Source organism: Amblyraja radiata, chromosome 20 (assembly GCF_010909765.2).
Source record: "Amblyraja radiata isolate CabotCenter1 chromosome 20, sAmbRad1.1.pri, whole genome shotgun sequence".
NCBI classification, from domain to species: domain Eukaryota; kingdom Metazoa; phylum Chordata; class Chondrichthyes; order Rajiformes; family Rajidae; genus Amblyraja; species Amblyraja radiata.
In genome coordinates, this window is record NC_045975.1 from 25022614 (window position 1) to 25048019 (window position 25406).

A 25406-nucleotide genomic window follows, 5' to 3' on the forward strand; every position below is an offset into this window, starting at 1 on the left:
TGTACAAAGATGCTGCCTGACCTGTTGAGTTACTCCAGCACTTTGTGTCTTTTCTTGAGAACCAGCTTCTGCAATGTCCTGTTTCTACATTTTACTGCTCCACTACGAAAACTCAAGGTATGCCTACTTTCAAAAAATTCTCTTCCTCTCTCTGACGGAGTCTGAAGGTGGGTCTTGACCTGAAATGTCACCTATCCATGTTCTCCAGAGATGCTGCCTCACCTGCTGAGTTACTCCAGCACTTGGGGTCTTTTTTTGAAAACCAGCAGTCAATCTGCAGTCCCTTGTATCTCTGTTAAACATTCTTTGTTGTCTTTGTGATTAAAAAAAAGTTCACATCATACGCTGTTAGACTGCTGAGGTTGCTAGCCATGTAATGGGGCAGTTCAATATCTGGACAAACCCCCAAATACTGTGATTTGTGTACAAATTCACTCTGAAGCTGAAGCTGGTTGATATAAAAGTCTTTATTCATCAATTGCTATAATTATCTAATTAGCTTTAATATTTCAAACGTAGACGGGTAACTTTGCATAATTACACTGCACCGCACGGTAGCTGCTAAAAAACCTCTAAATATACAAACACCTTTATTGGGACAAACTAATTCACATGGATGGTCAGAGGACAGTGCCTCCTTAGTTACAGTGTCCATGGTGGCACCCTTCTTACACAAACAACAGAATATTAAGTGACAAGACAGACTCTGCATTGAGTAACAGGGATGCACCTTTAAGGATATGTTACTACCCAGAGATGGTCACTTTATGTCTTCCCTGATCTCATCTTGGAGGTTTCAATGATAGCCAATTAAGATGAACTTTCATCTATTCTCTTCAATGGTACTGGTCAGAAAGTCCACATTCAATGATTAGTTTTGATAGCCTAAAGTATACTTGCAAGTTAACATGAATAGGTTGTTTTGCCATTCTCAAGATTGGTTCTTCTTTTAATAGATATCTTCCATCCTTATAATTCTGTAACTCCTAAATATTCTCTAACACTATTCTTGTAGTGGTAGAGTTGCAGCCTTACAGCAGCACCCGGGTTCGATCCTGAATATGGGTGCTGTCTGTACTGAGTTTGTACATTCTCCCTGTGACTGCGTGGGTTTTCTTGGGGTGCTCTGATTTCCTCTTACACCCCAAAGACATGCTGGCTTGTAGGTTAATTGACTAAGGAAAAAAAAAAGTAAAATTGTCACTAGTGTGCAGGATAGTGTTAGTGTACGGCGTGATTGCTGATGTTTCTGCGAGGTATAAAGTCTAAAGTCACCGCTGAAAGAAATAACTTTATCGTCCAAAATCATGTCCATTTAATTTTATTTCAATTTTCACCAAAAGCCAATAATTTCAGTATAAACAGAGGTGTAATAATGCAAATGTGGTTGAGGTCGCATTTTGTAACCACTCATAATAAGGAGGGCAAAGATCGAACAACTGTTAAAGAATTGCTGAGGACATGGAAGAGGAAAGGTTCGTAAATTGATTAAAGATGAAGGTAATAAAGGTCAAGCCGACACATTACAAACAGTTTAAATTTGATTGTTGTAGAGAATAAGGACATATTGGCAACCCTAAATTGATAGTGTGACTGGTGGGGAATGACAATGTTATGCTAGAGATAGCATGACGTCAAGATTAAGGGGAGAAAAAGTTACAACTCAATTTAAACATTACAATATGAAAAAAAGAAAGGTAATAAAAATCTAAGTAATGTAAAGCGTAAGTTTAAGCATCAGTAGCAGGAAAATTCCTAGATTTCATTTAACAGTGAGAAAACAAAGGAGAAGATATGTTCAGTCCCAAGGTATTATCTGAATAGGATGATATAAACAGAGTGACACCAGAGTGCCGGCAAAGTCAGCATTTATTGCTCATCTCTAATTGACCTTGAGAAAGCAGTTACAGGATTTAAATCCAGTGACAATGAAGGATATATGTTTCCAAATGGCTCTTTGAGGCTTGGAGGCCTCAGACCACAAATTACAGAGAATGGTTTTCTTATGCACATATTGCCCTTGCACTCCCTGGTGACAGAAGTTGTGAGAATGGTCAACAAGATATCGGTGGGCCAAAGGACTTGTTTCCATGCTGTATCTTTCAATCAATCCCATCCAACAGATTCGGTCAAAACCTTCCAATCTTCAGAATCTTGGTTCAGTTAATATTTCTCTTCAGGTATGCTCATACTACCTGCCCAAGATTGATTCAGGGGTATGGCTCTGGTGTCACTCTGTTTATCACAGTCTCAGCTTCTTCTGGGGTAGAGTTATCCTGAACAGCAGACGTCATTGGTAATGTGACACTTGGGTTCAACAGATTCAGAACAGACATCCTCTGAACAGCAATGCCGGGGTTAAGGTTGAATTTGGATTTTTATACGGCATTTCATATCTACACAAAGCTTTTCCTAACCAATTAATCACTTTTAAAAAGGAAGGAGTTGCATTTACACAATCTCAGTGTCTCACAAAGGATTTTGCAGCTGATAAATTATTTTGGCTCTGTAATAGCACAGGAAGTCCCACATGTCCCTCAAACAGTTAACAATACCATAATGACAAGCTGACTTGTTTTCTTAAGGGAAGATGGTTAATGGAATTAGTACTGGCAGGACAGCAGGTATAACTCCCTTAACTCTTCTTCAGGATAATTACAATGCAATAAAATCTTATACCTGAAATAATCAACTCAGATTTATACCTCAAACTAAAAGCTCCCACAATGAAGTACGATCTCTTTTCTACACTAGCCTAAAGTTGAGATTTCCCAGCTCAAATCTCTGGAGTACAACTTGAACAACTCAACCTCTTGACTCGGAGATGAGTGTGCCACCAACAGAGCTACTTTGTGAGGTTTTATTGTTGCTATGCACAAATTAAGCCAGTATTGTACGGAATAAGTCCCATAAATATCAAAATAAATTATATTTTAATCTATTTTTATGATGATAGATTAGCAGAATGCTGGCCAGCATAAGAGAATCTGTGCCCTTCTTGAGAATGAAGCTTTTGCAAAAAAAATCTGAACAATTGGAGCAAGTGTATGAGTCAAGTAAAACATGCCAATTTCAACTGAACTACACAGTACAAAAAGCATATTAACCTGATATCACAAATTGTTAAATTAATGAATGCTACCTACTACACCAAGACAAGTGTAAGAGAGAGTGTTAGGTTTGGGTATCACAGAGATTGGAGTAACTCCCAATCATATCATTTGTAAAACCCTGGGGTTCTTTTCCATCTTGGCAGTTCAGCCTCCTGATTATGAGGATCAGAGGGCACGGCCTCAGGATAAAAGGAAGTGCCTTTAGAGTGGAGATTAGGAGGAATTTCGTTACCTAGACGGTAGTGAATCTGTGGGATTCAATGCCACAAGTGGTGGTGGAGGCCAAGTCATTGGGTATTTTTAAAACAGATATTGAAAGATTGTTGATTAGTAAGGCTGTCAAATGTTACGAAGTGAAGGCAGGAAAATTGGGGTTGTGAGGGCAAAATAGATCAGGCATGATTGAATGTTGGAGCAGACTCAATTATCAAAATGGCCTGATTCTGTCTTATGAACATTACAAGGGAATTAAAAAGAAAATAGACTGCCTTTTCACCAACAATCAAATGTACAATTGCCTTCATTGTACTCTAGTTAGCCTTCCTGTCACATTTGATATTCTCAATATCTGGAATAATCATTCATAATTTTTTCCCTATTCTTTCCAAAGTAATAATATTCTGTGCAGTCAGCATTGTACAGAATAATCCCCATTGGACCTGATCAGAAGTTTATACAACCTTTTAGACTTATATTACCTTGCTTTAATACTAGTCCAGTGTGAAGGATACGGTGCTACAGCCCAAAGGAGGAAGGCTGAAAACTGATGGCGCTTGCGTTAGGCGGAAGAAGCCTGCCGAACCTGATGGATGGAAGTATAAACGAGCCTTTGGCATAAATACCTGTCTGATCTTCATTGGCATGAACAGTGCTGGGAGGCAGATTTCATCTACCAAGGAAAAAGAAAGGAGTAAATGAGTGAACAAATGTTCTGGCCAACATACCGATCAACCAAAGATAGACAGAAAAAGCTGGAATAACTCAGCGGGACAGGCAGCATCCCTGGGGAGAAGGAATGGGTGATGTTTCGGGTCGAGACTCTTCTTCAGACTGAAAATCACGGGAAAAAGAAACGAGAGATATAGACGATAATGTAGAGAGATAAAGAATAATGAATGAAAGATATGCAAAAAAAGTAACGATGATAAAGGAAACAGGCCACTGTTAGCTGTTTGTTGGGTGAAAACGAGAAGGTGGTGCGACTTGAGTGGGGGAGGTATAGAGAGAGGGGGAATGCCGATATTACTTGAAGTTAGAGAAATAAATATTCATACCACTGGGCTGTAAGCTGCCCAAGCAAAATATGAAATGCTGTTCCTCCAATTTGCACTTAGCCTCATTCTGAGAATGGAAAGGACCTAGGACAGAAAGTTCAGTGTGGGAATGGAAAGGAGAATTAAAATGTTTAGCAACCGGGAGATCAGGTAGGTTCAGGCGGACTGAGCGAAGGAGTTCAGCAAAAAGATCGCCCAGTCTACGTTTGGTCTCGCCGATGTATTAGAGTCCACGTCTTCAACAACGGATACAGTAGATGAAGTTGGAGGAGGTGCAAGTGAACTTCTGCGTAATGTTCTTGGATGTCCTGGTATGGAAAACCTCATCATGCGGCATAGGCGGAGGAATTGGGAGTATGGGATAGAGTCTTTGCAGGAAGCAGGGTGGGAAGAAGTGTAGTCAATGTAGTTGTGGGAGTCGAAGGTAGATACAATATGCCGGAGTAAACTCAGCGGGACAGGCAGCATTTCTGAAGAGAAGGAATAGGTGACATTTCGGGTCGAACTCCTTCTTGTGGAAGTCAGTGGATTTGTAATAAGACATCAGTCAATAGTCTATTTCCTGTGATGGAGACTGCAAGATCAAGAAAAGGGAGGGAGGTGTCCGAGATGGTCCAAGTAAATTTGAGTGCAGGATGGAAATTGGTGGTGAAGTTGATGAAGTCCATGAGTTCTGCATGGGTGCAGGGGGTAACACCAATGCAGTACACTAAACATAGATTTTACTTCGGAGTCACGTGAGTGACTACGTGAAGAAGGGCCGTCCGTCTGCATGCGCGTCATTACGTCTGAACGCAACACGCACGACGGACTGGCAGGCATTGAGCCTCCCAGGCCGTCGGGATGAGCAGGTAAGGAAAGTTGAAATCACTTACCTGCGTTCTTTCGGGCTTGAAGTTTTTTTCAGAGCCCAGATGTCGAGGAGACGGCCCGCGGGGATGTCGGCTGCCGAAGACCGCAGCCTTCCAAATAGCGGGCGACGGTCTTGTTCCCGACATTAGCGTCGACAGCAGAATCGGCAGGAGACTTTGCGCGGGAGCAGGAGCTCCATGGTTGTCCTGCGGGACGTAATGCCACCCGCAAGTCTAAACTAACCAGTTGACTCAGATGAGTCCGGGGAAGAGGGATACCCTCCCTCAATGGAGAGCGTCTGAGGACGACTTCTCCCACATGGAGCAACTTATGGAGAAGTTGCTCCAACGATAATCTGCTCCAAAGGAAGGAGCAGCATCAGCACGGCCTACAGCAGTGCCGGTGCCGGGAGCCTCGCACATGGGGCAGCCCAATGTCTTCCCCATTGAAGGGGGAACTACATGTGGAAGAAACCACTCTGAATCAGAGTACAAAGAGAGGGGGGGGGGGAAACCTTCCCAGGGACAAGCAGAAGAAAGGAAGTAAGTAAGTAAGTTTTACTTATATTGCACTATTTAAGTCAACACCAAAATGCTTTACATAAAAGGAATAATAAGCTTCCATACAAACAAACAGAAAATAAGTGCTTCTGCAATCATCCAGGTTCCACTGGGTGCTTCCCTGGATGGAATCTAGCTCTTGACAGCCCGGGTATTATGGAGAACCTGCAGGCAGCAGCACCTGTTTTCAGGGCTGCACAAATGTCTCCTGCTCTAAGGAGAGGAGCATTCATGGTCCTTTTCAGTCTGACCAAAGCTAGAATCTCATTTAGGTCCACTGGAAGGGCCATGTCAGCACAGGTATCCTCAGGGGCCTGCGGCAGCACCTGTTTTCAGGGCTGCCTACGAACCTCACTCTCAGTGGAGCGGTTCACTGAATCCGGTGGTAGCTTGAAAGCTGGGCACGGAAATATGATCAGAGTCGTCTTTCAAGGCAGACTCAAAATAATGGCCAGAATTGTCCTACAAGGCAGGCTCAGTATGATGAGGTTTCAGACCAGACCCAAGCAGAGGTCGGGAGAAACATGGAATCCACACTCCTTACCAGTCCTACTCCCAATCAAGGAGAGGAAAGGAATCTGCATCAGGGGCCTTTGGGCTTACCACAAGATCACCGGTAGCCATGGAGGTAGGTGGGTCTGGGTTTACTGAAACAAGGGATTGTGGAGCAGTTACATGTTGGTAATTTACTCTTGTGTTCTTGTTCAAAATGACAATAACAAGAAATTTCAGAATGGGGTTTTTAAAAACAAATAATAACGTAATAATTTTACTGCACAACATACACAGGTTCCAAGCAGACTTGGAACTCGGACTGGAATTGTCTTCGAGGCAGGCCCAGTATTTTTGGGCAGGATTGCCATTCAGGACATGTGACAGATGGAGGATGTCACTTCATCCAGGTGTAACTCATTTGTGCAGTATAGACTTTTAGAAACAGTAATTTTGTTACGGTTTAACTACTGTTTTATAGGAGCTTCCTATGGAATGGTCACATGGCATGCATCGACCTCAAAGATGCATACTATTCGGTGTCTATTCACTAAGAACAGGAGATATTTGAAGTTTAACTGGATGGTATGGATCTGCCAAATGGGTTGACATCAGCTCCTAGACTATTGACAAAACTACGGAAACCAATTCTGGGCCTACAAAGGTCTCAAAACCACATAGTAATGGCATATTTGGAGGACTTTTTCATTTTGGAGTCACCAAGAATTGGCAGAAGCGTGAGTCAAGCAAACCAAAACCCTGTTTGAAAGAATTGGTTACCTCATCCATCCAGTTAAATCAAAATTGACACCTACAAGGGTAATTGATTACCTAGAATTTACTATCAAAAACAGTAAATATGTTGGTGACTTTGCCTAGGGGCAAACGACAATATTAATTAAGCCTGCAATGACCTGATAGTCAAATTCTAGCCATCTATCAGGCAAACAGCGAGTGTAATTGGCAAATAGTAGCTGCATTCCCAGCAGTACGGGCCTTTGCATTACCAGAACTTACAGTAAGCAAAGGAATGAACACTCAAATTATATGCAGGCCGAATTGGCAAACTATGGATTGCCAGCAGAGGCCATTGTTGAATAACTATGGTGGATAACGAATGGGAGACAGCTCAGGGAAATTTTGCTCGAAAGCCATCGAGGGTTCTTCAGACCTATGCAAGCGGCTAAGGATGGGGAGACACCAACACAGTCTAAAGCTGTGGGGGCAGATGGAATGAGCAGGAGTCTGTAATTCCCCAACACATGGAATCAATTACCCAGAATTGTTGGGGGCACAATATGGACTCAAGGTTCTCTGTAGCGATATGCAACTGGTGCTTGTTCAAATTCAGATTGATAACACCACTGCGGTGGCATATATCCATTAACAGGGATGGTGTAAAATCTGTATCTTACGACAGATTGTCGAACCTCATTTGGCACTGGTGTATCGAGAGGAATATTTGGGAAATCTACGAGGTAGATATAACACGGTGACAGATGCTGGATCATGAATGTTTAATAATAGACAGTATTTAACAAAATAACTACACGATTTGGCATACCAGATGTTGATCCGTTTGCATCTAAACTAACCATTAGTTACCCAGATATGTGTCCTGCGAACTGGATCCAGGAGCAAGGCAGTGGATGCTTTCTCCCTCAATTGGGGAGGAATGTTTATGTATGCTTTCCGCCAATTTGTCTCACAAACCGATGCTTGACAAAAATCAAGCAAGACTAAGCCACAGGCATATTGGTAGTGCCAGATTGGCCTACTCAAGCCTGGTCCCCAAAAATTTTGGGAATTATAGTCCAGCCACTAATGGCTGTACCCAAGAGCAGGGACCTCCTAGTGAACCCAGTTACAGGGAGCAATCATCCACTACATGAACGTATAACTTCTTGGTCTGCAGATTCTGAGGAGGCCATTTCAAGGCATAGGACTGTCCGAACAAATACAACACAGTTCGGATAACGGATGTCTTGGAGTTCCTATCAACTGTACTATAACTATAAACTAAGTTATAGTGCATCTATAGTGCCAGAGGCGCACTCTCCTCCAATCTGATGCCGGAAGCAGGGCACAGTTCGATAGGAACGCACCCCTTTACAACAAAATTCATGAAGGGAATTTACAATTTAAGACCTCCAAGGCCAAGGTACACTGACACATGGGATGTGAGTGTGGTACAAGCCCTACTTTGACAGTGGGGACCGCCTATAACTAACCCTGAAGGTGGTATGCTGACAAAGAGTCCAGACACTGCAAAAGCTACGGTTGGACTACATGACCACCAATATGAACAACATAACATTCCTAATCAGGAACCTGATAAACAGAGCAGGCCAGGAATGCCAGGGATGGAGATCCAGTTCTTGGCATATCCAGAGGACCAACGGTTGTGTGGGTGGTAACATACTAACACCACTATCTGAGAGTTACGGAGAATCTCAGAGGCACAGAACAATCGGTCCTCATCAGCCATAAAAAAACCCAAAAAAAAACCACACCAAAAGGTGTCAACTCAAACCATCTCCAGATGGTCAAAAGAGGTAATGGCAGTAGCAGGAGTAAACATTTATATGGTTAAATCTCACTCGACCAGGGCTGCATCTACGTCGGCAGCAAGAGCTATGGACGTGCCCCTTGACGACATCCTAGTGGCTGCAGGATGGACGAATGAAATAACGGTCCACCGGTTTTATAACAAACCTATAACCGGACTGGGGGTGTTTGCACGTACCATTTTAAGTTCTGTCCCTTAGTTTCCCCCCCAAGGTTGAGAGGGGTAACTTTAAAAAAAACCTTTTCTTTCATTTAAAGCATCAGTTTCTTACTTAACTACGTAATGTCTGAATTCTTTAATGATTACACGCATCCATGGTCAATCCATTCAGTGTGTGACGCCTGGATTCGTAACCGGCGTAAAATCACAGAGCTTTGAAATCTTCACGTAGTCACTCACGTGACTCCGAAGTAAAATAGTAAGATTAAACGAGAACTTACCAGTTTGAAGTTTGATCTTGATTTTATGAGGAGTTACGATGAGCGATTACGTGCCCACCGCTCCCACCCTCATATTATCAAGGTCATATGGAAGTTCAAGTTTTTCATAATCTTACTATTCTCAGGTCTTCTTTTTTATCTGTGATTTAACACCGCTGCTTTGAAGATTGACGCGCATGCAGACGGACGGCCCTTCTTCACATAATCGCTCATCGTAACTCCTCATAAAATCAAGATCAAACTTCAAACTGGTAAGTTCTCGTTTAATCTTACTATTAAACATCCTCTCATCCTCACAAGCCATGGACACAAAATATCCAAGGGTAATTCCTATATGCTTGGACCTTCTAGCAGCATTCATGCTTAGGAACAGAAATCCAACTATATTTTAGGAGAAAATTGATAATGGTACAAAACCAAAGAACCTGGATAGCACCAGCAGAACATAGAGACCAAAAGTTTGACTTGTTTTTAATGTGTTAAATACTGAATCAGAACACAAACCTTTGCTTCTGCTATCATGTGCCACGTTGTCTGAATGCAGTTGAAGTCTCTTTTGAACTGAGAGCTGTTTCTCCAGTTTTCTGCTTGTCTCAGACTGAAGCTTCTCAATTGTATTATTTTTATTTCTCCACATGTTCTCTTCCAGTATTTTCATTCTCTCCCAAACCTAAAACACACCGCAATGCCCTCATTTTTCTGAACCTGGACAATTTGAGTTGGGCTATACTCTGTCTTTTCAATATGCAGCTTAAAATGATAAAGAATTTCTGTCCACTCAATATAAGAATGCTTGCAATGTTAATTTGGTTAATATAACACCAAAAATAGGAGAAAATGCCTTTTCATAAGTAAATCAGGTTTGAGAATTGGAAAATCATCACAGGTCATTGGGCCAAAGTAGAGGAAGTAACATGTTAGGGTTAGAATGTTAAAAGTAGGTTTCAAGAAATAAAAAGTATAAAGGGGGAAAACGTTAAGGGAAAGCCATGGCAAGGGCATTGCCAGTTGTAGGCTTGAATGGTGATGCTCAAGAGGGATAGAAATATACCTCAAAAAGATTGAGAGTGAGTGAGTGAGTGTGTGTGTGTGCGCGTGCGTGTGTTGCTGAGGTTGAAGCCCGTGCGGAATTTGTCAACAGAATGAGAATTATAAAACGTTGTGACTTTGCGTAGCTAGGTGCAACATAGATCGGCAATCACAAAAAGGACAGGTAAACAGATTTTTTGTACGTTAGAAAATGGATAGCAGAGGTTTGTTGAGTTTATGGAAAGTTGCAGCAGAGCCCGGTGCTGGACTGGTCAAGTATAAATGTGGTAAAGTCATGGAAGAGAGTTTTGGCAGCAGATGAGTTGCGACAGGGATTAAGTTGGCAATTCATGACAAGATGACATTATTATGATAGCTGCTTTCTAAATGCCCCCGTTGCTCCTGAATGGATATCTCTGTGATTACTGTATAACTACTTTTCCCGGAAGCTGATCTTCCCAATAGTATTCCTTTGCTATCATGGGAAGTTAACATAGTTGGAAAAGTACCCAGATAATATGGCAGTGGAATTCTGTTTCAAAAGAACCGATTAATCCTCTATCTATTGATTAATTCCTGTTAATTCATTCAGAAGATTCAATTGGCTCGTCCTGCTATAATCCACAGTTTAATCAAAAACAATTAATGTATTATGTAAATGTAAAAACAAAAGGAACACGAGCAGGAATAAGCTATTGGCTCTGCCATTCAATAAGATCATGGTTGGTCCAATTTTGGCCAGAACAATTACTACTACTTTGGGACTTACATTGTCTTTTTAATGTTTGTTGTATCCTGCTCTCTAATCCTTTGCATGTTACCTTGTTTATCCAATTAAAAAACTGTCATTATAGTGCACTATTGCAAATAGGTTGGTCATTTTATTGACTGTTACTTACATCCTCTGGAAGTTTCTTTTTCAGCAGAAGACTCTTGCTCACGCTGATCTTTTGTCTTGCAACAGCACTGAGGGGAAATAGACAGAGGAATATAGTGAGTCATATTAAAATGTGAAACATATTAAGTGAAGAGAACAACCAAAGCCAAGTATGTCAACTATTAACACCTTGGGAGGCAATGGCGAATCATGATATGGATGTGTACAATCTGTTCCCTCACTTATATGAGAAAGATATCTGCATTGTAAAATACTTTCTAACAACTTTCTTAATAGTTTCAGTCATAAAAGTACCACCAATGTGTTAATGCCTCCAAAGACCAAGAAGGTATCTAATTTATAGGGGCATAGAGAGATACAGAAATGGGCACTTCAGCTCACACTGACTATTTACACAAATCAATCCCATTTTCTTTCCCACATTTCCACCAATTCCCCACAATTTTGAATGTTCACCTAACATTCACACGTGCATAGGTGTGAAAGAATCTGGAGGTTATTGATCAGAATGCAGGGAGAATAGGTTACAGGGAAACTTAATAAAGGAATGGGATTGCTCCATGAGCTGAGACATAGAACAGCTTAAATGGTTTTATGCAGGTTCTCAGACCAGATCAAGAGTTTATGAGGGTTGTCCCCTTGCATGATGATACAAAGTCTTCCTTGGTAAACCTTCTCTGTGTCACCCATTCTTTTCAAGATGTACCAAGCCACCACTACTTGCTTTGTTAGCAGTGTGCAATATTGGATCTGCTGATGTTTGGTTGCTTTGTGCAATGCACAATAGTGAATAAACTTTGTCTGCTAAATGTTTCTTTAAATCTCTTTTCCGTCTCTCATTAAGACTCATGTTCTGAGCATACCTGATTTTCTACCGTACATTCACGTTTGTTCTCTCCACTGAAAATCACTGAGTCCTGATCAAGGATGGGTATCCTCACTTGTTCTCTTCACTAAAAAAACTTTGCTCAAAAATCCTTAAAAATATCTAAATTAACTTATAAACCTAATTATGTTTCCTTGGTTTCTTGTAGATAGGTGATTTAGCTGCTATCAGTTCCTCACCTTTTTGGTGGGGGTTTTGGACCAGTTAGTGCTGATCTGACATCTCGAGCTGAATGATTCTGTGTCCATTCTCCATTTGCCTCAACATCACAATTCTTATTCTCAGTTGTCAAATGTGCGCTCTCTGACCTTGGTATCCTTTCCAGCATATCTATTCAAAAACACAAACGTTTTAGCTAACTATCTAAATGTTGGAAAATTAAACAGATTTAAATAATTTGAATCAGTTCATGAAAACTGATGCTTCAAGATGTACTATTAACTCTTCAGTACCATGTCTAGAAATCATTAGATGAAGCAGGAAGACTAAGAATTTCATTTCAAGAAAAACATTTAACCAGCATTTAAAGTTTGGAACAAACAACATCGAAAGAACCTCCTGCTTGTGTTAACTCAACCACCATGAAAATAAATAATTAACAATGCATGTAGTGCTCGTGCACCTCAGAATGCTTCACAAAACAAATCAGTGTATTTTATGGATAACATCAAAGTTAAGTGGCCAATTAATATTTAAAAGACATTTGGAAATGTACATGGATAGGAACAGTTTAGAGGATATGTGCCAAACGCGGGCAGACAGGACTAGTGTAGAGGGGGCATGTTAAGTTGAAGGTCCTGTTTCCGTGCTGCATGACTCTAATCAGGGCCGGATTTAGATGAAGGGAGGCCCTAGGCTATTCCACTTGTGAGGCCCTTCCCAATCCCCCACCCCGACGACGAGAGGAAGATGGAAGAGTCCACCAGATGTGCAGCCGAGCGTGGCCAATGAGATAAGGGCTGGAAAGCTGCGCTTTTTATTTATTGCCAGTGCTAGTGTCGAGTTATCGGCTTAAAACACTATTATTCTAAAATAGAGGGCAAGGAAAATTACTGAAGTGTTGTTTAGAGACTACAGTGCGTTGTGACAGCATATGTAAGAAAGGCCTATGACAGTGTCAAAAAGATTATACATCAGGCCCTTACGAAGCTTTTCAAAAAGGGAGGTGGCATGCAGGATTACAAAAATTCTACGTGAAATAAATGCATGCAGTGCATATCACAAGCGCGAAGCTCAAAGAACCTTGCGTCCGGGGTCCAGGCCCTGGAAGCTCTGAGATTTTAGATGCTCTCTGGTGCATTTTGAGCCTTATTTTGGAACATTTTTGCACCAAATTTATGACCAATACTTCAGAAATCATTTTGGTTGAGTCAAGAGTATTGAGTGGTTGGAATGGGATGATTGGGATCATTGTGTATACATTTTTTTAAATCAAGAATTGAAGCTGTCCTTGTTTTAATAATCAAGCTGTACTGTAAAATGTTATGTAAAATGTTATATCGGAGCATGCAAACACTGCAAATAAAATACTGTAAGTTTTTGCAGTAAATTAAACCTTTTTTTAGAAAATGTTTTGTGTGTTGATTTGATTGCCTGTTACTGTTCGACTGTGTTAGTGTGTGCACATTAAAAATATGATGCAAAACGAGTCGCAAACTATGGAATTCATATTTTTCACTATTGTTATCAATGAAAAGAAAGCAGTTCCAATTATTATTCATATGGAGGAGAAAATATAATTGCTCTAAAACCTACCTTAATTTTGCAATCTCACTAAAGATAATCCCCTTTCCCTCTCCCCCTCCTCCTTCCCCCTCCCTCCACCTCTCTACCTCCCCCCCCTCTGTCTCACCCCCCCTTTCCCCCTCTCTCTCCCTCCCTCCCCCTCTCTCTCCCTCCCACACAGCGAGGCTCCGACTCCGTGCTGCAGACACCGCAGCCCCCCCCCTCCCCGGCCCGGAGAAACGGGCACTCCCGCAACGCAATATTCCACTACTTACTTGTAGACACCTTGGATCTTTGGTAGACACGAGGCATCGAGGTGATTGTGTGGAGTGCAAATGGAGATCTGAACCCGCCCGGGTCCACTGCGCACGCGCGGATAGACTGTGTCATTTTGCGTCGCTACTGTGTCACCGGCTTCCCCCAACTGCGCAGGCGCGGATGGTCACAATTTTTTTCCCCAAAATTTCCAGCGGGCCGGAACCAGAATTTCGGGCAATTCCCGTCAAAGTGGAAACGCTGACAGTGCTCCAATTTATTTTTTCTTGGGATTTTTTTTACTCTGGGAAATAAAACACCTTGGCCGGAGGCCCCCTAGATTTTGAGGCCCTAGCCTTCAGCCTATGAAGCCTATAGGTAAATCCGGCCCTGCTGAGGCCCCCCCTAGATCTCGAGGCCCTATGTGAAGCTTATACGTAAATCTGGCCCTGACTCTAATGTCCCTTTCATATAGTTGAATTATTGGACAGGAGACCAGGGAGTTTGCCGGTTCTTCTTCAAATAGTAGAGTTAATGTCCCCCATGAAAAAGACCAGATTCCTGGTTTATCGTTTCAACCAAAGGAGAGCGGTTCTTAGTACTTCATCAGGATTTGTTCAGCCATTTGTAGCTCCAAACCACAACCCACTAATCAATAATTCATAATGAAAACAAACAAATTAATTGTTAGATTATGATCTAATAGAGAAACGGAACTTCAGGAAAAGGGATCAACTGGAAAAGTGCAAGCTCGATGCTGAGGTTCCCTGGTACAAATAAGTACATCCACTTCAGTATCTGTATTGCTACTCCATTAGCATCCAGCTAACCTATCCAAATAAGGCCCTGATATATGATTATTACGGCTCTTATTTTTCAATCTGATATGAGATGGAATTGTTTCAAATTAAGGTTTCTGGGATCACAACTTTTGTCTGTCTTACTTTTTACATTAGTATTGAAGTAGAGATACACTGTATTTCATTGTTCTCAAACGTACATCTCTGACATTGAAAGACATCCATATATATAAAACAACATCCAAATGCAAGGATGTCCCTGCACACTCTACCCACCTGTCAAGAAAGTTTGATCGAGTGCACAGTCTGGTACAGATGTTCTGAAAGACTCTAGAAGGCTCTTCATTTGATTTCTGGAATTTTACAGTAGAGTACCGATAAGATTCTGTATTCACCCAAACGGGGATATTTAACCTATTTTGATACTTCACATTTGCAGAGAGCGTACTTTCCAACAACACTGGCAGTTACTTTCTTTGTCTTGCGATGATAACATGCTTTTTTTTGGTACTAATTGATTGACCATATTTCATATAAGAGGGATGCTCAACAGAAATAATAATAGGAACAAACCCCTGATGCTGTTGATTGGAAATAAGACCAAAATTGCATTAAATAATTGACACCATCTCTGAACAGGTCAAAGTCATGGAATTTACATCATAATTAGGAAAAGCTAGAGCAATGTAAGATGCAGCTAGATGGAGAAGGAAGGCAAAGATAAAAAAGCTAATTCGCCTTTGTCTGACACTGAACAACTTAATTCCTACAATTAAAATGTGAACCGGCATTGGCCCAGGCTGTGCAGAGCTTGTTATGGTTTGCATGGAAGATTCTTGTTTCAGCTCAGTTCACTCCTTTTTCTTGATGCCTAAACTTTGCTGTCAATTTGCTCGTTTTCCTTGCTGTAACGTTGTCCAATGCTTACTCTTTCATTCCTCAACCATTCTACCTCCATTTCAAGGGATAAGCAAAACTTTCATGAAGCTGATACAATAGTGGTGTTTAAGGAGCTTTTAGATAGGCACATGAATATGCAGGAATAGTGGAATGTGGATCATGTGCAGGGAGATGAGGTTGGTTTAACTTGGCATCATGTTCAGCAATGGACATTGTGGGCCAAAGGTTCCTGTCCTGGACTGTTGTATGTTCTATAAACTGACAACCAGGAATGAAAAACTATTTCAAAGAGAAAACTCCTTACTTACCTATTTACGATAAAGTATACACTGGAAAAAAAGCACAACCGTCTTTCAAGAAAGTGGAATAGTTTACTGTTTTTAGATTGATATGAACTCGGGCTCATGATATTAATTACATATTTAGTCACCTGTATAGAAAGCAGTCCTCCATTTCCTTTCTGTGCTAGATTAAATCCTGGATCTTATAGTGAAAAATCAATAATGTAAAACAATATTTAATTCAATTTCGATGTTCAAATGTCTTGGTTCTAAAACATTTAGCGAATAACAAATATGCAAATTCCTGTAATAGGCATCAGTCTTCTCTTCACGCACGTGAAAGTTATGATCTCCATTTGCAGTTATCCACTATTACTCACTGGTGCTGTTCCTGTAGCTGGGAGAGCTGGAAATTGTGTTCCTCTATCAACAGCTGCATTTGTTCCTCGGAAACCAAACCCTAAAACAGGGAGAACGCTATTGATTAACTTAAGAGTCAAGAGTCAGAGTTGTTCAGCACAGAAACGGGCTCTTTGTCCACCATGTCTTTGTATACCTATTTTACCCATCTACATTCTCCTATTTGCTCATGTTAACTCCATATCCTTCTATGACTTGTCTGTTTCAAGTGCATTTCTAAATGTCTCTTAAATTTAGTGATTGTGTCTGAAACCTCCTCTTTCAGCGAGTTCTAATCAACCACTGTGTAAAATAAAATTATCTCAAAACCACTTGAGAACTCATTCATCGAACAATTGACATCCCAACTTTAATATTCTGTGCCCCAACATATGAAGGCAAGCTTCTTCACCACTCGAAGATGGACACAAAATGCTGGAGTAACTCAGCGGAACAGGTAGCATCTCTGGATAGAAGGAATGGGTGACGTTTCGGGTTGAGACACTTCTTCAGACTTCTTCTTCACCATTCTATTCACCTGCATTGCCACCCTCAGAAATGTATGGACTTGAGTTGTAGGATATTGCTAGTGTACGGGGCTCGCTGGTCAGCGTGGACCGAAAGGCCGGTTACCATGCTGAATCTCTAAACTAAACTCCCAAGGTCCCTCTGTTCAACATTCCTTGGAACTCTACTTTAAACTGCATACGTCCTAGCACTTAGTTGACTTCACAAAACGCATCGGATGTCAATTTTAGGATAAAGACATCCATTCAAGCCTGCGCCTTGCTGCTGAGAAGTTTGTATCCAACTATACAAACTTCTTTAAATAGCAGAATAGGAGAGAATAATGGACACACAAAGTCACATTGGAATCTAATTGAAAGATTCAGATTTATATATTTACAATTGTATTTGGTAAGACAGCATGATGTAAACTCAACTGCGAAAAAAAAATTACAGCTCCCATAAGTGAAGTTCTCCAATCTAGGCAACATCCTGGTGAAATGTAGACACAAGGAACTGCAAATGCTGGGTTTACAAAAAAAAGACACAAGTCCTGCAGTATCTCAGCAGGTCTGGAGAACATGGATAGGTTTCGGTTCAAGACCCTTCTTCAGGCTGGAGAATCTCTGGTGAATCTCCTCTGCACTCTCTCGAGTACAACCACATCATACCTACACGCCAGCATTTGCAAACAGAGATCACTTGATAATGATTAGTAAAAGAAATACGTGGCTAGTTTCATATTTCCTTTTAATTTCCGTGTACCATTCAGTTGTATTTTGTACTTACTGATTTTGCCACGGAGGAGGAAGCCCATGACATGGCAGAAGTGCAGCTTTCTCTTAGCTCAGGTTTCCTGAGGCATTTCTCAAGCTCATTCTGTCTGGTCTCCTTAAGGTCTATCCCTATGGGGAGAAATAAAAATCAAACACAAATAATTCTGTTACAGCAGGCTCTTTGTTTAGATTTCTGATGGCTCAAAATAAACTTAGATGATTTTATCTCCCTTCCTTGGGGAAAATGATGGTCTATTTTCCTGACTATACGACTAAGCAGAGGAAATTGTCATAAATATACAGAAGAAACTGTCAGCTCTGCTATACTTCACCAAGATCGGTCTTATCGCCACAATAAGCATGCAATACAAAATCTTCACGATGATTTATGCCAAATCCATCCAATGTACACCAAAGACCAAGATTCAACAAAGGGTTATCATTTATTTGATATTATTTCTCCCTTCCAGCCTCTTTGAGTCACTGATTCCTTGCTAGGTTTAGTTTCTTTGAGATTGAATACCCTTGTAATATACCTGTGAGTGTCAACATACTTTTAAATTAGAGAGAGTATCAAAACTGAGTTCAATCGTGTCATTATCAGTATACATGACAATCCTGTCATTATCGACCTTGATGACAAGATCCAACATCATCTTAAGTGCGCTGGAACATTTTTTAGACGTCTTCGAACGAGAATCTTTCAAAATCGCGACATCCAAACAGACACCAAAATGTTTGCGTACAGAGCAGTGGTGATTCCAACACTCCTGTACGCATCAGAAACCTGGACAACCTACCGACGCCATCTGAAAACACTTGAAAAGTTCCATCAACGATATCTCCAAAACAGCTTAAATATCAGCTGGGAGAACAGAAGAACCAGCGTCAGCGTGCTGAATGAAGCAAAAACATCTAGCATCAAAGCCTTTGTCATTAAGAACCAACTAAGATGGGCCGGTCATGTTGTTCGGATCGAAGACGTGCATCCACCAAAGCAAACCTTCTATTCCCATCTTAAAGAAGGCAAACATAAAAGGGGCGGACAAAAGAAGAGATTCAAAGACGCTTTAAAAGCCAGCATGAAGAAATGCGAAATCGACATCGACAATTGGGAAACCAATGCCAAGGAATGGAAACTCTGGCGAACCATCATCCAAAAAGGAACAGCTACCTTCGAAGCAAACAGATGCGTAGAATTAGACGAAGAGAAGAAAACAAAAAGAGAGGCAGCAACAACCAAAGCCTGATCTGCCATCTGGAATTACCTGTCCTGAATTGCGAAGAACTTTCAAAGCCAGGATTGGACACATAAGCCACCTGAGAGTCCATTCAAACAACGGAACATAGACCATCATCCTCGACCTCGAGGGATAGCCATGACAACGACATGTACAGTTTCCAACTAGAAGTGCCGGAGAGGAAAATTTAAATGACTACTGCTAAAACATCAAAGCCCAATTTGAAATTATGATTCGCTTGCCATTATATCAGTAAGAACAAGAACCTCAGCATTAGGGATTGAAGCTGGAATAATTCTATCTATATTATTACTAAAACTCTCACCTTGACCACTTCTGGTCTGCTTTGTAATTAAATTTACGTGGAACGCTACCATATATCGCAAAGATTTTTTCGCCACCTTATTCACCGTTCTCCTCTACTCCAAGACACCAGGTTTTGTATCGATCGGTGAAATATGAGAAAAGTTACGAAGGTTTAAAAAATCATGAGATCAGCAGATTGGTCTTCTCGTCTGTCAGTCACCATGAAGGTAATGCCGCTTCCGGCACAGAATAAAGCCCCGGAGGCGGGGCTCAGTAAACAAGTCGTGCTAATTGAGTCCGCAAGGGTAAAGTCGGGAAAGCCGCTGTATGGAGTCGGGAAAGCCGATGTATGCAGTCGGGAAAGCCACTGTGTGAAGTCGGGAAAGCCGCTGTGTGGAGTTGGGTAAGTTGCTGTGTGGAGTTGGGAGGTGCTGTGTGGAGCTGCGGCCGGTGGCCGCTGAGTGAAGACCCCTTCCTCCCCCACATCACTTCCTCCCCCACATCACCCCATCCCCCCCCAACACCCCCTCCCTCCCCCACACCACCCTCTCCCCCCCCAACACCCCCTCCTCCTACACAAAGAATTTGGATTGACATTACTTCTTTCATGATTTAAAAATGTACCTATATATTTCACTGCCATGAAATGCTGTGGAAGCCCAGTTGTTACATCCGTTCAACACAATTCCATGGGAATGTGGGGATAGTGTTGAGAAATACCTTCAGGGTTGAAGATCAGCCTTGATCCTGATGAAAGGCATGCATTCTTGAAGGCCTACTCCAAATCCTATTTCTCATCTTCTAATTTTACAGGAGAGGGTTGTGTTCAATACTGTGCAGGGACAGAGCAGGATATCTTCCCCAGGCCTCTTTCTAATTTAAGTGATTTATTCATTTCACAATTAAAAGAGCACCACTTTCCAACGTTTCTAATCCAAGTTCAATATTTCAATATTTGTGAGGCCTTGATGCTTGTGAAATCAATGAGTGGTGAGTGTGAGAATTTTATGATCACAGAATATGATAATTTATCCGACCAGCAGACCAATTAGTCTGGGTTGTTAGAACAGAGAACATAGAATAGTACAGACCAGCCTTTGCAGTTCCTTCCTACACAAAGAATAGTACCGCACAGGAACTGAACCTTCAGCCCACAATGTCTGTGTCGAATTTGATACTAAATAGGTTTCATCTCCTCAGCTTGTATGTCATCCAGACCCCTCCATTTCCCTGCACATCCTTGTGCACATCTAAAAGCCTTTTAAACGCCACTATCATATCTGCTCCCACCGCCGCCCCGATAACATGTTCCAGGCACCCACTATTATCTGTGTAAAAAAATTCCCCCTTCACATCTCCTTTAAACATGTTGCATCGGTCTTTAAAGCTGTGCCCTCTAGTCTTTGACATTTCCACCCTGGTAGTAAGGTTCTGACCGTCTACCCGATCTATGTCTCTCATGACTTAATATATTTAGATCAGGTCTCCATTTAACCTCTGATGCTCTGGAGAAAACGATCCAAGTCTGTCCAACCTCTCCTTATAACTAATACTCTATAATCCAGGCGACATTCTGGGAAGCCTTTTCTTTTTGTAAAGCTTTATTGTGTTTCTGTATATTTTTCATAATCAGTTTTACCTGTGACATCCAAAACAAGCTCTTGTAGACTCCAAGCCTCAGTGGACTGGTCCTTTGACAATGATTCCTCCACCTCTTCTACTTTGAGGCTGATGCATAAAGCTGCAATGATTCTTGCTGGTAATCGTGCCGTTCCAGGAGTAAAAAGTTGAATTTCTTTGTCACTTACATGTTTCTGTTCCATAAGTAGATCCTATGAGAAGTCAGTATTGGGGAATCAGTCTCTCTACTTGCAAATAATTATATTCTACATTATCTATTTACACAAATTAAGTTTTGTTTAGAGATTTGGGGATGCTGGTGCTGGAGAATGGAACATTATTGCACCTTCAATACTAAGCAGCATAATACTTTAATAAATGCCTCCAAAAAAACTCTTACAGGTTAAGTGCAACGCAAATACATGTAGAGTTAGTTTCCTTTACACAGTCCCTTCAACTATATTCAGCTCAGCACAGACTAATCGTATATTGATTCCCTTTATATTATTCAGTGAAGCACTTGCAAATCAACTAGATATAGCATTATTGCATAAAAAGAGTTAAATTCATCTAAATTTATTAATTAGACACTCTTCCACGTATAATACTAGTTAAATAACCTCTTTACAGTACCAACAATATATTTATTCCACTTTAGAAATGCTGCACTTCAATTTTGGGCAATACAGTGGAGCTGCTGCTGCCTTACAGTGCCAGAGACCTGGATTCAATCCTGAGCTCAGGTGCTGTTGGTGCGAAGTTTGCACGTTCTTCCTGTGACCATATGGGTTTCCTCCGGATGCTCCGGTTTCCTCCCATGTCTCAAAGGCATGCTGGTTTGTAGGTTAATTGACCCATGTCGGGGAGTGTGTAGGGAGTGGGAAAGTGGGGTAACATAGAACTAGTGTGAAAGGCAATCGATGGGATGACTTGAACTTTTTGGACCAAAGGGCCTGTTTCCATGCTGCATCTCTAAAACTAAACAAATAATTGTTGTGTCTGCAATGCGACTACCAATTTTTACTCAACTGTATATAGTTTAATCCTATGTTCCACAACTGTTCAAGACTGGATTTAAATTCCTTAAAACTGATTTCATTTCTTATCTTTGCAGTCAAAAAGGCAAGTTATGAAAACTTGATATAAGAGGAAGTGATCCGGAAAATGCAGATTTGACCTCTGCTTCGCTGAGATTTCTTTGTGGATGTGCCAGAGGGTGGGTTGGAGGTTTGAGGAATTAGAGGATAGACACAATTGCCGAGGAAGAGAAAGAAAAGTCAGAATGGATTTAAGCAGACAGTTAAGGATCTGGCAATAAAGACATTATGGTTTGCTTCACTGAGGTGGCCAAAAATTGTACTGGTACCCAAATTGTAATAAAAATAAACATTCATTTATTAACTCCTACCTCTGGCAATTTGAAATCTCCCTCAGCAATCACTCCTTTCTGATCATGAAAAAGCAACACCTCCACCACAGCTGAATCCTTTGTCAATTCAAACTTTGCTCCTTGAGTACTGAGATGCAAAATAAAAATCAGTTCTGAATATGAGCAAACGCTTCCAAGAAATTAATTTTAATCTGAGTGTTCAACTTCCTTAGTGGATTTTTAGTTTTCTCTTCCTCACATAGCAAATACGAAGCAAATAATTTTCTTCAAGAGAAAAGATCTAAAATGTATATCGTACAATATCATAAATGTTGTAAAGAGAAGATTGTGAAGAAGCAGCAATTAAGTGACACCCGTCTTCAATTTTAAATGTTAGCAAATCTCGGGTGACACTCAAGGTAGACAGGAGACAAGTTATTATATTGCGTGGAACTGAAAACAATAATGTTTAATTTCAAGCTCAGGTAATTTGGGAAGAGAGAAATCAAGGAGACCAGTGGATTGAAAATAAGTATATTTAATGGGTCTGCAATGCAGTCGAGAGGAGTGCTGAGTGGAAAGTCTGGTACACTTAGTTGGTAGGTGGGTGGGGAATCAGGACCAGCAGTACATCAGTGAGGGGAATGTACAGGGGCAGGAACAGAACATGGGGTTGAGAGATACTAAATTGGAGACATGCGAGAGATCTGGAATTGTTGGGGCAGGCCAGTGTAGTTTGGGTATAGATCAAGGATGTAGGTATCTTTTATGCCTCCAAGTTTACTGCTTTGCAAAGTGAGACCATGTTGTTTCAGATGTGCCCAACGACTGGGCTCCCAGAACATTGTGGTCTAAGTTCATCTGTAATATTCCACGAGGGGCATTGGATAGGGAATGGCATCATTCTGTGTCCTTTGGCATGGATATTATCTCAGTACTGCATTTGAATTTCTCTGCTGGCACAATGGCAATCCAGGAATGGAAGCTCAGATTAATCCAGAAACTCAGATTAATCAGAAAAACAGTGCTGGTCTAAGAAGCTAACAAGACAACACAGAAGGAAAACATTGTGTACCCGGTCAGCATAGACTCCACAGCTGACTTTGCAAAATCATTCTTAGGTACTTCTGGTGCTTTTAAAATTCCAGAGTCTGACCCAGTTAGAGGCAAATCTGCAAATAAACAAATATTTGTAACTTTTAACATGAATATATGTTAAATCCAACCATTCAGGTTACAGTGAGTCTGAAGAGGCTCTTGACCTGTAACACACCTTTCAATGTTCTCCAGAGATACTTGATTACCTGCTGAATTATTCCAACAGTTTGTGTCCATTCAGGTTGCAGCACTAGCCCCACAGTGCATATTTTATTACCAGTGCAACCATCCATTAAAATTAATTTTACAACTTTACACCAATATAAGAGATTAAAAGATGCCAATGGAGATAATGAAACATTTCACATCTTTCTGTGTTCCGCAATCCCAACAAATATACATGCAGCGTAAAGATCATCTGACAAGGCTCCAAAATGCTTTCCCAAGTCAGGATACAGCAGAATTTAAAAAAAAAGAGACATAATAGTAGGAGAGACAATATGAAACATGCTGAGGCTCACCCTACACACCAACCATCAACAAGCCATTCACATTAATCCTATATTCATCCCCCCCCCCCCCCCCCCCCCCCAATCACAGGGAGAACATGTAGGCTCCATGCTGAAAGGACCCAAGGTCATTGAACCCAGGTCTCTGGTGTGGTGCTACTGTGCTGACCTAACTTCATCATCGATTGCACACAAGTGTCTGGGTCAGAATCATTCTAAATTAGAGCAATCCTGAAATTTCATTACATACCATTTAAACTCTACATTTTAATGAGCAGTAAAAAAAACATTTTAATATATTGTGTATTAAATATTCCATTGTGTCATGCCCAGACTGATAAACTTTATTTCACTTTGAGAGGGATTCATGTATATAACAATGATACACTCAAATTATCTTTGACTTTCTCCAAATAAAACTTAAGGCACGAGTACATGATGAACTTGCAATTGGCTTCTTCATTCTCAAAAATGAATCATATAACCAAACAATTGTGGCGTACACTTTTTCTACAGCGCTGGTTAATTTACTCAACAGAAGTGATAACCAGAAGATATTAGGATAAACTCACCAATTACCTCCTCACGCTGTTCCAAACAAACATTCCTGATTTTAAGATTTCATTTTTTCTAAATATAAATTACATTCATGAAACGTATCCAGTGGATAGTAGGGATTTGAATGAATATAAATATTACATCTCTGTGCTGTGTGCAGCTGTGATGGATCCAATGAAGAGATTGACTAAAAAGGGCCGACACTCACAGCAGCTGAGAAGAATAAAAATGGTAGACACAAAATGCTGGAGTAAATCAGTGGGACAGGCAGCATCTCTGGAGAGAAGGAATGGGTGACGTTTTGGGTCAAGACCGTTCTTCAGACTGATGTCAGGGGAGAGGGAGATACATAGATAAGGAAATGTAAGGTGTGAAAACAGGACAAAGGGAATGAAGATTAAAGAAAATGTAGAATAGTTCATTGTTAGCTGGGAGAAGGTAACTGGTTCTGGTCTGACAGTAGGACGATGTCATCAACGAAGTCGAGGTCTGACAAGTTGATTGGCCCGATTCTTCTCGAATGCCTTGGGGTGATTGTAAAGCCGAGGTCCTCATGTTCCTTGAGCGCCTGCCACACGGCATAATCAAGGACAATGACGAAGAGAGAGGGTGCCAGCGTGTCTCCCTGTAAGACCCCCGCAAAGATCTCGAACACTTTGCTCTTGCCATCCGGGGTGACAACTCAGCAGGTCAGGCAGTATCTCAGGAGAACATGGATGACAGTCGTTTTGAGTTCTCCAGAAATGCTGCCTGATCTGCTGAGTTACTCCAGCACTTTGTGTCCTTTTGATTTGAATCAGTCTGGCCATCTTTCTAAAGTTGCTCACATCAGGACCTCTACTAATTATAAATCCTATTCTTTATGTATTTTAGAATTATCCATAATGCATTCATCCACTGAATCATCAGGGAAAGTCTGATATCTTTCGGAATAAAACAGTTTATGATA

General features: G+C 41.0%; 1 protein-coding gene across 1 annotated transcript in view; it reads right to left on the reverse strand.

Annotated features, from left to right (window-relative positions):
* Positions 1-1260: 1260 nt before the first annotated feature.
* LOC116984403 overlaps positions 1261-25406 on the reverse strand; it is a 38412-nt gene continuing 14266 nt past the window's right edge. Inside the window, exons 13-23 of the mRNA XM_033038558.1 lie at positions 23368-23464; positions 22332-22440; positions 20943-21135; positions 17770-17885; positions 16455-16534; positions 15170-15246; positions 12293-12443; positions 11229-11295; positions 9805-9970; positions 3845-4002; positions 1261-2339 (exon numbers count right to left, since the gene is read on the reverse strand). Of these exons, the coding sequence (XP_032894449.1) occupies positions 2211-2339; positions 3845-4002; positions 9805-9970; positions 11229-11295; positions 12293-12443; positions 15170-15246; positions 16455-16534; positions 17770-17885; positions 20943-21135; positions 22332-22440; positions 23368-23464 (1343 nt within the window). The 3' untranslated portion in view covers positions 1261-2210. The remainder of the gene's footprint in view (positions 2340-3844; positions 4003-9804; positions 9971-11228; positions 11296-12292; positions 12444-15169; positions 15247-16454; positions 16535-17769; positions 17886-20942; positions 21136-22331; positions 22441-23367; positions 23465-25406) is intronic.